The sequence below is a fragment of the Scardinius erythrophthalmus genome, assembly GCF_964197995.2.
Source record: "Scardinius erythrophthalmus genome assembly, chromosome: 19".
Taxonomy (NCBI): domain Eukaryota; kingdom Metazoa; phylum Chordata; class Actinopteri; order Cypriniformes; family Leuciscidae; genus Scardinius; species Scardinius erythrophthalmus.
Genome location: NC_138239.1, coordinates 21,539,572 through 21,555,141, shown reverse-complemented (window position 1 = coordinate 21,555,141; position 15,570 = coordinate 21,539,572). Strand labels below are relative to the sequence as shown.

The following is a 15,570-nucleotide window of genomic DNA, read 5'->3' as shown; positions in this document are numbered from 1 at the left end:
TGATTATGCTAATGATGAATAAATTATTATCTCCCCAACATGCAGCTCTGAGCGATCTGGCTTCTCCCCGACCAGGAAGATAAGAGTTTATGAGGGGAAGGGGGCTTTTGCAACGCGTGTCTAATATAGACGGACTGCTGTGGCCATCAAAGTATTTCTCAGGGCTTTGTTTAAAAGTCATCTGTTCCTGCATAATCAGAAGCTCTTTGATTGTCTCCTCCACTGAAGGGAGGGGATCAGACGTGATCGTGTTATGTGTGTTAGTGTCTAATATGTCTCACATTTGGAGGGGCAGATATTTTGTACTCTAGGTGTATGTTAGATTATCCAGTGCTGTACGAAATTTGTCCCAGCAAATGCGCTTGACACTTTGTCCAGGCCAGGGTGATACCACTTTTTTTTTATTGCTTTTCCAGGTGAACGGTTAGATTATTGCTCCTGTGAATCTCTTGAAGAAATCCTGAAATCAGTGCAATTTGATTTTATCAGTCTGCAGGGGGCTGAGCTGGAGGAAAATGTAAGTATATGATTATTTGCTTTTACCTCTTTTGTCCGCCATTGACGGAAATTTCCGTCATTTGTGAGACGATGCTTCCCCGCCATTGACGGAAATCAGTTTCACTGTTATAGGGTAGGGGGCGCTATACATCTTCTGAAAGAGAATACCCTGATCAAAACACAGGTGAAAAAGAAGCAGAAACATTTGTAAAATAACGTGATCATCAATATTAAACAGCACATAAATCAAAAACTCCCTAATGTTACCGAATGAAATGTCGACCCAGGAGTGTGGTTGGACTGTGAAGCTTTGGGGATGTTGATGGACTCGATCTCGCCAACTCCATCTATGTTTTGATCATCCTTCTGAATCTGATCTGGATGTAGTCTTTGATAAAAACGTGACTTTTTGCTCAAAATGTTAGTTTTTTATGAAACTTACCAATATTCAAGTTTTGCTTAAAAGGAATGCAGGAGCTATATATTATAATAAATAAAAAAAATTGTATTTGTTTTTTTAAGCAGAGGGTCTGGTCTTTCTTTTGATATTGCATGTTCAGATATTCATAGGCTAAAACAAAGTAGGCTAACACTACTGGGGGTCATGAAACTTTTGGTGAAAAAAGGCTTTTTTCACACTTGGTTCAATTGTTGGGTCACACTAGACAGTTTTCAAAAAGTTTTCCGAACCGCAGTGAGGTAGCGCAAGTGGTAGGTTAGCGTATATTACATAGACTGTAAATATATTAGCGTGGTAGCGTCACCAGCGAGGCTATCACCTTTAAATAAATAAATAAAAAGAATATGCTAATTAATACATTATTTTAATGTATTTTGTTTAAAATATATTTACAATTTATCGTTGAAAGAAATAACTTGATTTGATAATGATTTCAATACCTCTTCTTGAGTCCAGACTCCCATGAGTCTTTTTGGAAAAGGAAGAGCTATAAAGAAAGAGCCAGGGCCAGCGGCTCGAGTCATTTGTTGTGACTAACTTAGTCGAGCGCTGTTATTGCTCGCAACAGTAAGACTTGTTTTCGTACCATTATTTCGCGCAAGACGATAATTTTATCTCCTTAGGGTTTCACACTCTAGTAAAATATGACTTTTGATGTGACGCTGTTTATCAGTGGTCGCGATCAAGCGATGATGTGCCCTGCAGAATTCGCGCCGCCGACAGCAAACTCTGACGCCAGTTTATTGTCAGTCCGCCCCAAAAACTTTGTCCAAAATATTAATTTTTAATGTCAGGATTCTTTTTACTTGTTGATATTAATTTATTTTCTCTCATATAAGGGAGCATCATCTTTGCTGGATATGTTTTTGTACTACGAATCAGCTACGCACCTCAACGTGTCCTCAAACTCGGGCATGGGATTCTCAGGTTGGCTTTCACTGTCACACCTCCTCCGACGGGTAAGATTTACTGCACATCTAATCCTACTGCCCAATGGGTCGTTAAATATGTAATTCAGTTATAATATGTTATGCTAAAACGTTGTTACATTTTATTAGTAGGCTACACTACAATGAAAAAAAAATTCTTAATTAAATAATTCCGTGCAAGTGAATGATTAACTTATTACACTTAAAAGAGTCTTATTTGTTCTAAACAAAATAAACTGCAAATCTTAAATCTTTATTTAAACATTACATTTATTTCATCTTAAAACTTTGGCAGATAATACGTTATGGCAACTTGACATTTTAAATTGACATTTTATCTTAAAAGTAAATTAATTAAATAAAAAAACGCTATGTAAACGTTGCCTTCATTTTTTTTTAAGTTCAGAAACACACCTTTAAAAGTGTCATCAAGTGTAAACCAATACTTCACAGTGGTATTCAGATTGAATTGGAAGCAATGAATTGCATCAAAGATGAAAATGTTCGCACTGCTGAATAAAGCCTCATTCACACTTTGATTTTAATGGACATCATTAAAGTCCTCATAAAACTCCTGCCAATATGTGTTCATTTAGCAACAGCTCTAGATGAAAGACAGCATCACCTTACGGTGATGAGGACTTCAATGGTAAAAACCAAAGCCTCTTTCTCAGGCAGTATTATATGAGATCAATCAAAATCTCCCAAGAAAGGGAAAGAAGAAAAAAATCTGGACACTTTTGAAGTGGTGGACTAGGATGAAACTCCGGAATGGCCTGCAGATCTTTGGGAACCTCCCGTCAGAATTGTTTTCCGGTTTTGACGTTTCTGCTTCTGTAGACAGGGTGGTTTTTGATGTGAGAGGGTGAGACAGAGAGGCCAGTCCGCAGTGAGGGCAAAACCAGGCCTCTGAGTCTCTTTGTCTCTCTCTCTGATGGTTTGCTGTCTTTTCTCTTCAGAGTGGATGCCTGTGGAGGCTGGATGCTTGCAACATGCCTATGGTGGACTACGCCGCACAGGCCTTGTCAAAAGCCCTTCTCACCAGCAGGCTGACAGTGCTACACCTTGAAAACACCTGCCTGAGCGGCAAACCTCTCTTCACACTTGGTATGCCCAGCACACACCACCCAATTGAAGTGTATGCGAGCTAACAATAGAAGGAAGTTTGGGTGCTTGCTGCCTGAGAATATGACCCTGTGCTGTGAAATGCAAATTATGCTAACAGGTGCATTATGGGGTTAACTACATAATTTGACTCTTTATGTGTTTGCTCTCAATTAAGTCAAGTCAAGTCAAGTATATTTGTATAGCGCTTTTCACAATACAGATTGTATCAAAGCAGCTTCACAGTATTAAATTAAAATAATACAACAAGGTTTGTTTCTAGTGAAATTTATTGATTGATAAAATTAAATGAAATATTCCAAAAATATCCCCAATTAAAGTTGGCATGGAATGGAAGTTGCGATAGTATTTTCTTCTCTATTGTGACCAGGGCTTGATATTAACACCTGCCAATTACGCTTAATGAGACTCATTCTATGAAGGTAAAAGAGTAGCAAAACTCGAGAGCACGTAGATGTGAATTTGAGAACTTGTACAATAAATATTCGTACTTGTACGTGGACATTTACACTCACATGTGAAAACCTGTAAAATAAAAATCTGAAGTTGAATGTTGAAATTTGCACTTGCAGACAATAGTCACAAACCTGTATCCTGAATTTGAAGCTGCAGACAAGTAGTCACAAATGTGTAAAATGCCATTTACAGAAATATAATGACAGACACAAACTTGTAATATATATTTGCATTTAATTTGCATTCAAATTTTGCGCCTTGACATTTGCTACTCTTTCGCGATATATTAGGGGCAAAACTAACTTGTGCACTTGCAAATCAGTGGCGGCGAGAGAGAAAGGGGGGCGGGAACGGGGGTGTTCAAAGGAGCCATTTTATTGGTTGCCGCCTAGCCAGTGAAATGGGACTTCTAGTGTACGCGATGATGTCACGAAACTCATGTGCACTGAAACGCTAACATGGCTTAATGCATTTGACTGATAATAAAAGAAATAAACGATGTTATCAAACTCAGTAAACACCATGCTAATAATGCATACTACAGAAAAGCAGATGCATCAAACTATATTAGCACAAACTGCATCAGTGCTAATATAAACTCATATTAGGGAGGGCCTTTTTGTGACATTTGGCTTGGTTTTGGTCTAGCGAGTGCTGTGCAAAATTTCCCACTGCATAAGTACATTTATTCAAGGGTAGGCAGAGTTTTGAGTACTATCACGACATCACAACATACAGTCCCAAAGGGCGCGTTATCTTCAAAGATATCACCTAATGTTCTTGTTTTTTTTTTACAATGCAGAAAGTGCTAATATCAGTCTACGAGCTGCTTTACCTGCTCTAGTGTGAATACTGCAATATGTCAGTACTAAAGTACAGATAGCATGTGTTTGAAATGAGCGTTCTCCATGAGCGGCCCTGGCCAGCAGGAACAGATGAAGCAGGACAAGGGGAGGAGTGGCAGATTTTGGCCCAGTGACCCTAACAGCTAGACTGGGCTTGGATTAGATGTCGTAATCTTCTTCCTGTCACTTTACACATTGCTGCACCGATCCGTTCAGGACACTTCGGCCAGCTCACTGTGAGATGGAGTCTTTCGGCACTATAGAGCTTGTCTCCTAAAAAGGACACAGGACTACAGACACAGCTTTTACTGAGATGTGGCGGCCCTTCAAGCATGTGAAGGACATTGTCATTGACAGTGTGAAGGACACTGTCAAACCTCACAACACCCTCCCCCTGTCTGTGATTGGTTGGAACACTATTTGTTTTGGTTTTGAGTGTTTGGCTAAACCATTTGTTTTTGTGTGCAGATCTCAGAGCCTAGGCTGCCTACAGAGACGCGTTTTTTTGACGGCATGCTTATGGGGCGGGCAGCTAGCGGATCGTTAGGAAAGATTAGATGAACGTGATAAAAATATTTTTGGGCCTGAAATCACTGATACCACCTTTAAAACTTGCAAATACTTTTTTTGTATATTTTCATTTATATATATTTTTTCATATTTATATTTTTAAGTTACTACATTTTCTTATTAAAGGGATAGTTCACTTTGAAATTAAATTTTGGTATGTTTTAGCTTACCTCAAGGGCATCCAAGATGTAGGTGTCTTTTTTTCCGCAGTAGTTTAAATTTTGATATTTTTAGGTCAAACCGTTCTTGTCTGTCAGTCATATAATGCAGGTCTATGGTCACCCCCTCAAAGAGCATGCACAGAGTCCAAATTAAAACAATTCCCCATCGTCCAAATTAAACAATTCCCCATCGTAAGTACACATTGATGGCCTAAGAAACGAAACGAGCAGTTTGTGTGAGAAAACGAACAGTATTTATATAGTTTTTAGCTCTTACACACAGCCATGTCCAAGTGATCTGAGGGTGCGCGCACATCCTAGTATGTGACGTGTGCGCAGACTGGTGCATAGATATATACACTAGATGTTGCCTTGTCTACGGCAGTTCATTGGAACGAATGTCTTTAAGGCGACATCTAGTGTATATATCTATGCTTGAATTGAAACTACTGCAGGAAAAAAAGACACCTACATCTTGGATGCATCTTTAGCATTTTAATACAATTCTAGGATGAAAAACTGAAAGAAAAAGAGAACAATCGTGGCTAAATTCATTCATCACGATGAATCCATCTGAAAATGGTTTCGTAATGTGGGATACAGTATTATATGCAGTATACAGTACAAGCATGTTATATTTGGTTATCAGACTATGCATATAAACAGATTGCTGTCACTGCTGTATCATCACGCAAATGTCTGAATGGAAATGGCAGCCCCCGAAAATTACTGGGTAAAAGAAAGATAAAGAAAGTGATGTTGTAGACATAGACCATTAACAGAACCCAAGTGAAATGACCTTAAATGAGACAGAGGAGTGGAGTGGCACATCCTATGTCTTCATGGCTCTGTCTCTTTAAGCGGCAAGTGGATCCATTTGATATTTTGGGGCCGCTCGGCCGCCCCCCCTCATTCTTCCCAGCGGGACGCCCAGCTTCTGATCATTGCTATCGATCGGTGGGGCCCTGATTGCGGGACTCGCTGACTCGCACAGTGGAGTCCCTCCGATCAATTCAACGATCCCCCTGTTTGGTTCCTACTGTGTATGATGACGATGTTGGCATTCCGCATGCAACCGAAAGGGTCTGATCAAATCTGCCGCATTGATTTGGACAGACAGCTCTGTGAGGCCACAGACAAAAAGCCCATGAAAGCTTCTCTGGCCCTAAAAGCGACACGTAATGATGTTGACGATTAAAATGATGACCGTGATAATCACAGCGACGTAAATAAAAATGATAATGGAGTTAGTCCTATACAACCTCAAAGTTTTCAATAAGCCTTTGTTGTCATTTGGATGAACCGCTGTGGGCATTCTCAGAAATGCGTTCTTCTTTTTTCTTCCAGATTGTCTTACATGACATCTTTTGTTGTTGCACTGTGGCACACTGAGTTCTTTGGCACACATATCTCAGAGAAGGACAAAGCACCATGCTTACTGAAGATTTTTCTCAATTCTTGCCCTAGTCGGTGCTCTGAAAAGGAACATCGCTTTGCAGGAGCTTTACCTTTCTGAAAACAAGCTCAACGGCTACCAGGACTCCATGCAACTTGCAGACCTCCTTAAATACAACAACACTCTTAGAGCCTTGGACCTAAGCAACAATACCACATCTGACTCAGGTACACACATTTAGTTTGAGGCTGTACTGTGCACTTCCAATAGCACGGTTGAAAAAAATGTCGTGGTTAAACTATACAATTGGTTTCAGCTCTTGTCTAGTCATTTCTTTTTGTTCCACAGGTTTGGAGGAGATTTGTGATGCTTTGAGCTTTCAGAAGACTGGGTTGAGAACGCTGATACTGAGTAACAATCACATCACTCATCGTGGCATGAGCCATCTACAGAATGTTCTGGTGAGATTTTCTCTCGGGCAAGATAATAGAGATATGTGCAATTTTAATCATTACAACAGCACTTCTAGGATTACGAAGTGTGATTAAAAAAAGCAGAGGAAGTAAAAAAATAAGTTACACATCTGGTAGACTGTGCATCAGTAATTTACTGAAACATTTTCACAAATGCTTTTCACAGTTTTATTTAAAGAAAAAAGGTTCCCAAAGAATGAAAGTCGCTCCCTTGTCATTCCAAACCTGTGTGGAACAGAAAAAGAGAAATTTGGAAGAAATCTAAAATCCACTCTTTTCTATTAAAGCAGTATTAATGGGGACTGGAAGTGTCAAGATTAAAAAAAGATGCAAAAGCAGCATAACAGCATAAAAATAATTTTTTGACTTGTGTTTTGTTGTCACTTGAAGCCATACATTAGCTATTTGTGATTTACAACCTGAAATTTTAGCGGATCACTGAGCCAGTGAACCAAATCAGGTTTGTGAACTGGATCAGTCGAATCATTGAAAAGATCTTACTTAAAACAACGATTCATTCATGAACGAATGTCAAGATTTTCACCGTTTAATGATTCAATTTCAATCTGTTCCTTACAAAAAGCTATCATGTGGCTTTGGAAATCTCGACAGCCCTATTCCTGATTTACTTTCATTACATGGAAAAGAGTGGGATGTTCACCTAAGAATTCACCTTTCGTGTTCCAGGGAAGTTACATTTTTGAGTGGGTCTATATAGAATAAACTGCAGGTTGCACATAATACTAAATACAATGATTTTCACTCAGTACGTTTTTCAGCTATTTATTCATTCCTGTTTTATCCGAGTGTGGCTTTTTATCCGAGACGAACAGTGACACTGCATGTGGCCTCTGCTGGGCTTTGGAGAGGAAGTACCCACACACGACAGCTACTGGATATATCTTCTTTTTTTTTGTGTGGTCTACTATGGCGGAGTTTGACACACAGAGAGAAAAGAGAAGAGAACAAAAGGAAATGGCTTGTCTCATCCTCACTGGAAAGCTCATCTCTAATCCTTAATAATATCTATTCCTCTTCAGCAGCTCTGATTGTCAGAATAAACTGTACCTTTCTGTCATCTGAATGGCGATTTAAATCAAAAGCTACAAATTAAAGGCCTGCTTTCTCTTTTCTCGGCCTTTGGCGTGTTCACAGAGAATTCATTCAGGCCAAAAATAAAGCCTGCTCATTCCATTTTGCCTGTACCAATTGGGAACAGTTTGATTAAATAATAGATATGTGTTTAGAGGGCTTTTTCATGTGGTCTGTCATTAAGAAGGATAAGTAGACATCCATGCGGCCATAATGAATATAATTAGTCCGATGGCTGGTCGTGTCGAATATGACACAGGAAGGGTTGTTATTAACCTTTCTTTCTTTTTTTCCCCTGGGGTTTCTTTAAAGGCAGAAGAAGAGAGAGAGCGAATAAATGGGTTATTTGGGCAGACACAGAACTCTCTGATGTCAGCGGAACATAATTAAATCACAATGTTATCCACATTTTACAGCGGATCCTTGTCTGACCAATTGGAAATCGGATGACTGAAGTTGTCAACCATAGGCTGTTAGAATGACTACTTCAGTTAACTTGAAACGTTTATTATGTTAACAATAATTTGCTATATTTGTAGTATAGTTAATTGGACTTTAAAGAACTAAATGTTTATTAATGAATGTAATAATTAATACATGTTTATATAGTTTGCCTTTTTAAACATCCTGTTATTTTTCAGCCTCACTTGATTGTTTTTGGATTATTAATTATTATTATTATTATTTCTATTATTGCTTTTGTTCCCTTGATTTTAATAATATTATATATTTATATTTATTATATTATATTGTTCTCCCAAAAATTCGTTTTTCATGTCTTTCTAAATCTGAATGACTTTCTAAACCTGAATGACTTTTTTTCTGCGCAACACAAAATAAGATATTTTGAAGAATGTTGTAACCAAACAGTTTTGAAGCCCATTGACTTCCACTACAATGGAAATAAACCGCTGAAACATTTCTCAAAATATCTTCTTTTATCTTTCACAGAAGAATAGCAAATGATGGCAGAATTTTCGCTTCTAGGTGAACTATCCCGTAAAGTTGTATTGTATTTACGGGTAAAAAAAATATACCCAATAACATAAAACCAATTCTTGACAAAGATTATTTTGAATTCTTATGTGTTTTGCATTTGAAATGTCATTTTCTTTAGTTTTTGTTTTTGATTGGGCTTGTTGGTTGTGTCTTTATACATATACTGTATATGTCGATGTGTGGGTGTTTACATGCTTGAGTGTTGTAACAGTGACGCAAATGAACTGTCAGTTGATCTCTGAGCTTGTTTTTTTAGCTGTCTGTGGTTTTTCATTTAAAGCAGGAGACTAAGTGAGCATAATGAGTGTAGCGAGCTGGCATGGTGTACGTTCTGTTATGCAACATGGCTTTTCCCTCATGTGCTCCGCTATCTCCTGCTTTATATGGCTGCTAATCGTGCTTCATAAATGACGCGGCTAATATGCTCTTGAGAGTCAATCTATTGCCACGGCACGGTGTGCGACACTTAAAGCTCTCAAAGTGACACAAATTCACCATCCATAATTGGATTCAAATGTACAGAAAAAAGGACACTTTTGAATTCTAAAAAGTGATTTAAAAACAAGCTCATCAGTTTTCTTAAACATCCTGTTTTTTCTGTTTTTTCAGCCGCACTTAAAAACCCTCGAAACATTAAACCTTGGCAAAAACAACCTTGAGAACAGAGGCATTCACATGCTAAAGGAGTCCCTCATGATCAATCGCTCTTTATTGCAACTTGGCCTAGCTGCCACAGGAATAACATGCGAGGGTAGGGTTCGCAATATTGTTTCTAAATTTCTACCTCTTTGGCACATACTCTCTTTATAGATTTCCTTTTTTCTGGAGTTTATTTCTGTTTCACCCTATAACTAAGCCTGCATTTTCTACCCATGGTGCCAGGTGCTGTGACTTTGGCTGAGATCCTTGCAGAAAGTCGACAGATCCAGCGTTTGGACGTACGGCAGAACCAGGTGCTTGCTGGGGGCCTCATGGCTCTCTCATTGGCCTTAAAGATCAACCGTTCACTCATCAGACTGGATCTGGACCAACACGTGAAAGAGGAAAAGGTGAGATGTCTAATAATTCTGACTATCTCAGTGTGTAGAAAAGTAATTTTGAATACAGATGGTTCTTGGGTCCGAATTGAAAATAACAGAGACTTTTTGAAATTGTAGATTTTAGGACTGGAGTATCATGAAAAAACAAACAAAAGAAACTTAACTTTATACAAAAGTAACAATCATGAACGATTTTATAGTGTGTGTATAAAATGATGAAATCATTCATTGGTTCACTGGTCACAAAGGAACATTGTCGTTTAGGACTGTAAATGAGTATTGGCAGTTAATTTTGTATACTTATGTATGATCTATTGATGACCAAAAAACTAAAGTCAAACTTAATTTTGTGTACTTTCTTTACCCATCCAAAAAAATTGGTGGCTACCCAGCCCAAGTCTAACTATGAAAATACACTGATTTTGGGGCATATTGTGGATTTGACATTCACAATTAATACTGGAAAGATGTTTAAAGGTGCATTGCGCAAGTCTCTGAGTTTTTGCAGAACTATGCCCCCTCTGGCGACAAGTGAAACTGCAACACTGCAACTGAACTCCCATGACGTCACGCCCAGTCTCAAATTCCGACCCGAATCCCTCTTATTTATTTTACTGTACAGGATTATTGAGGCAATCGCAGTGATCAGAGAAGGGCTCATTCAGCCCATCAGGCAATTGTTTAAGCATGTATAGGTTAGAAAAACGGGTATTTTTAACATGAAATGTTGCGCAATGCACCTTAAAGTAAACTCAGTTTTCAAATTTTTTGCCATTGCGTGTTTCTGTATCAATGAAGTTCAACTGAAAAGACAGAAGTTACTGTCCAAGTTAGGCAAAGATACAAGTTGTTGCTGATCACTTAGAGCTGCTGCTTCACACATCGTTGCAAAAGCCCTGAAAAAATGTTATTGCAACTTAAGAACATGCCAGAACAGAAAAAGTTAACTTGCCATCTGTTTGTCATGATTTTATCTCCTCTATCTTATTTGCATATTAAAGCGTTAATTAAAATCATGAAAGGACAGAATGCTCTCTTTAAAACAGATTCCAAAGCTTGAAACAGAACTTGATTTATTTTTTGTATCAGTCATTAGTTTGGATTCTGATGTTTTTACCTTGTCAATCAGTTACACCTCGAAATATATTTTCATCGATAAACGGCCCGAAAACATGCCATCTGTCTTAAATGTGTATAAATGTGTCATATTTAAGCTCAGCTGAAACAGAGGACAATGTTATTAACATTTCCACCATGATAGATTACAGCAGGGTGGTATTTAACCGATGGAGAATGAGACATTTCACTGTGGCAGTACAAGAAGACACACTGCTGAGATTTGTCTGGGCCAGGCACAACGTGGCAGAACGACTGACGATTGTATTAAAAAGCAAATCTTTCCATCAGAAATCAGTGGGTGGTCAGATCAAGTGTTCTGATTCAGTTTCGTAAAATTCCCTGGGACTGAGAAAAGCGAAAATTTCATTCTTCAAAAGAAAAGTGTGTGCGTGTGTGTGTGGCACAATTTTACATGCGCATATTTAAACGAGAGGAAGGTGGTAGGGAGGGAATGTAGGTCCTTGGTTTTTTGTTTACAACATCGGATTTGCCATGTCTGTTGAAGTTCAGATCCATTTGATCATTGGCCTATTTGGTGTTAATTTTTGATTATTTGCTGATCTAAAATATTTATTGTGGGAGTCTTAAGCAATTCAGAAAGTTGGGACCATGTTATCCATCTCTTTATCAAGGTGCTTATAGTTATTTATCTTAGTTAAGGTCATACTTTACACATTCATGAACTTTGTAAGAAGTAACAAGATTTCTCATCAAATTATTACAAGACCTGAGCTGTATACTCTTATTATATGCCAACAATTATCTATTTATGTCCATAAGGAATTTTAAGAAAAAAAAAAAAACGTACTTGTCTTAAAGGGGTCATCGGATGCAAAATTAACTTTTTTTATGGTGTTTGCATATAATTGTGTATTTTTTAAATGTATTAACTCCTGTATTTTTTATCCTCAAAAAGCCTAAACACTCTCAATAATCAAGCCGTTTGGATTTTCTGAGCAATATTTCATATTGCTCAGGCTCTGCCCACGACCACTGACGGACTGTCCCGTATTAGCATATTTCCGCCCTCATGTGTCGACACCCCCCATGGAAGAGAGGGGTGGGGTGAGCAGTTGCTCATTATCATTTAAAGAAACATGTCGCTGTGAACAGAGCTGTTTTTGAGGAGATAAAAAGGGTGTTGTTTTACACAACCATTGAGAAATTTTAACCAAAGTATGTTACAAACTTTACATGAAGACTCATAAGAGTCATCAAAGAATCATACCAACTTGTGGAAAATGGGCATCCGATGACCCCTTTAAAGCTACAGTTTACTCAAAAATGAAAATTCTGTCATCATTTACTAAACCTTAAGGAACACAAAAGAAGATATCTTGAATAACTGTTTTAGTACAATGAAATGTTATATATACAACGAAAGTCAATATGGTCCAAAACAACATCGGACCCCACTGACTTTCATTTATTTTGGGGTAAACTGTCTCTTTAAGACAATGATGTACAACAATGACATAATATTATTTTCTTTTCTGTTTGCCTAAAGTCACTGTTGTTGTGCATGGCAGACTCAGGTTGATGCGATGTCTCTCATTAAGGATCATTAGAGATGCAGGTAGGGGTGTAGAGGGGCAGGTGGTCTTGTGGGACAGACTCCAAGTGGAACTAAGAGTTGGTTAGTGTTTGTGGTCTGTCATGGTGTCTGACTCTATGATGGCTGGAGTTGAGTGAGTGAGCAGACAGAGAGCAGGTCCTGCTCATGGGACCTCTGATGAGCTGCTTATGATGACACACACACACACACACACACATGGCATTGCAGCTCAATTTTTGAACTTTTGTGAATACAGTATTTACATGGCTACAACCTTTGGCGCTAAATTGCAAATTGCTACATTTTCTTTTGAAGTTTCCCACAAAGTAAAGCCTGAAACACTTAAAATGATGGTTATTTTTTATTTCAATTATAAAACAGTTGGTTCCAGTCTTTGATTCTGATTGGTCAATAGCTGTGTTTTATTCACAATAAAACACGGCTATGACCGCTTCTCCCAACAGTTCTGTGTATCACTGCACAACACCTTAGCAACCACTCCTAGCAATGAAAACATATGTTTGTTCTCCATTAATATTGTTCATTGAAGCTTTCTGTATTATGTAGAAGAGTATTGTGAGAGAGAGATCGAGTGACGGAGTGTATTACTTGCATTTAGATTTAGCATTTTCCTTCAGGTTAGTCCTATGTTCGTAATAAAAAAAATCAGTTTGAATGTCCGCTGCGATATCTTGTCTTTTAAACTGTTAAGGGATTTTCCCGTGCCTGACAGTGCTAGTCAAAGCATTTGTTAGTTCAGTTGCGTCTTCACGACAAGTTTCAGTCCTTTCAATATGAAAGTTTTCGCTACTGAGTGACTCGCTCATAAAAACAGTCTTTGCCGCCATCTAATGGCATAATAATGTAACTTCTGCTGCTGTTCACCGTCAGGGACTATTTTTATAGTCTTTTTAGTGGATTTTAGTGATTTTACTTCATGAAAGTTGCATTGGTAGATATTTCTTGGCTTTAATATTTGTATTGTGTGGTAACCGTTTTATAAAAACAATAAGGAACAAGAGGCTGTGGGGTTGGCCCTTCAGTCATGACTTACTCATGCGACAGCACAGCCTCATATTGCTTACAGAAGTGCTGTGTAATGGGTATAGCTACAGTAACGTCTTTAGCTAGTCAGCTTAAGATCATTTCCATCTAAACTGGTTATATATCTTAGTAGGATAATCTCTCTCTTTTTTCTTTTTTTTTAACCATATTCATTTGCACAGTCACGCAGAGCCAAAGCACAACCAAACAATGTCCTTCTGTAAAATGTAAACAGTTTTTTTTTTAACCACTAGAGGGCCAAAGTTACATTGTGTACCAAATAATTTCATAATTAAAAATGCTCATTTGGGACAAAAGTAATTTTTAATGTAGCTATTTCTATAAATGAAAGAAAAACATTTAATTTTACAATAATGATATGCTGCAGAAATAGCCTGAATATATACTACTATAACTGCAATGTTAATTCCTTTTCATTCTGTTCATGTGGAAATATGGTTGAATACAAGATGTCATTTTTGTAATTAATAATGAAAAAGATTCATAATTAAAATAGTTACTGCAGTTAATTTAATATCAGTTCAACAGTTTGTCAAAATTATGATGTTCTATGATTTTAATTGTTGAATCCAATTAAGCAAAATCATCATTGTAGGGGGCGAAACAGATATTTCATTTGCATAAAACTTATCTAAATCTAGGATTTGTGCCTCTAAGGCCCTGATTTCACCTGGTATTAAGATGTGTTTTGGTTGATCGGATCACAAGTGGACGGCGCTAAATACAGGTGTAAACGGAGTCTGGTTTGACCTTGTCCACTTTCGACCACTTCCAGAGGTAGTCGGAAAAACGCATTTGTGCGTTCAAAACGCTCATGTGGTCGAATGCGCCACAAAAGACCGCCTACTCTCCACCTACTGACCTAATGCGTAAACATTTTGGGAAGCGCTCTAGCCAGACGGGATTTAAACTTTGTCGGCTGAAAACCCAAGTTTGGTTTGAAGTCAAAAAACTTACCAAGCACAATGTACTCTCACCATTCCTGATTTCTAACACGGTCTCACTGCGTTCATCGGGGTCTTGCGGCTTTCAGAGCAGAAACGAATGCTGCTGCTCTCCGAATGTTTTTCCGTTGTCTCCGGCCGCGGTCATAGTGTAAAAGCTTATTTTGTCCAATAGATCATAAGACCTGGAAAAAAAACATACGTTTACCTGCCCATAGACACTCCCCTCGAAGAAATCTGGACAGAAGTGGTTGAAAGTGGACAAAAGGAGATGGATTAAAACACCAGTTGTAAATGGGAATGTGTCTCCCTCGTCTACTTGTGATCCAATTGCCAAAAACGCATCTTACTTCCAGGTGTAAACAGGGCCTAAGAGTCATGGGACAACAAACAAATGCTTGTCTCATCATTGCTTTCTTCTGTTCTTATGTCTTTTTTTGAATAACACTCAAAGCTTCTATGCGTTGCAAGTGCTACCTCTGCTTCACAGCTTTTTTTTAATTTCTGCTTTTACCTCTCCATTGCCTTCCAGATTCAGTGCCTGCAAAAAAAAAAAAATCTTTTAAAGTTCTTTGTGGCCTGAAATTTAATTAGAGTATTGGAGTTTGTGAGTATTGCAATTTGTTCCATATTTTAGTGATACTTTCACAGTATCTTCTCCCATCAACTTCACATGGTTGTAGGGCATGAAAATAACAGCCGTATATAGAAAAGCAGTCAAGTGTCATATGTTCATCAAAGCTAAACCAAATCACACTCTCACATCTCTCTGTTTCTTTGCATCTGCTCTCACTGCCATGGAAAAAAATAGCACTTGTTGTCACCAATATCTTGTTGTAGAAG

At 38.1% G+C, this 15,570-nt stretch overlaps 1 protein-coding gene across 1 annotated transcript in view; it reads left to right on the top strand.

Annotated features, from left to right (window-relative positions):
* The first annotated feature begins 1,662 nt into the window (after positions 1 to 1,662).
* Positions 1,663 to 15,570, top strand: part of LOC308679649 (protein phosphatase 1 regulatory subunit 37) — a 34,571-nt gene continuing 20,663 nt past the window's right edge. The window contains exons 1-6 of the mRNA XM_081347244.1: positions 1,663 to 1,917; positions 2,847 to 2,994; positions 6,512 to 6,667; positions 6,789 to 6,901; positions 9,614 to 9,755; positions 9,887 to 10,053. Of these exons, the coding sequence (XP_081203370.1) occupies positions 1,819 to 1,917; positions 2,847 to 2,994; positions 6,512 to 6,667; positions 6,789 to 6,901; positions 9,614 to 9,755; positions 9,887 to 10,053 (825 nt within the window). The 5' untranslated portion in view covers positions 1,663 to 1,818. The remainder of the gene's footprint in view (positions 1,918 to 2,846; positions 2,995 to 6,511; positions 6,668 to 6,788; positions 6,902 to 9,613; positions 9,756 to 9,886; positions 10,054 to 15,570) is intronic.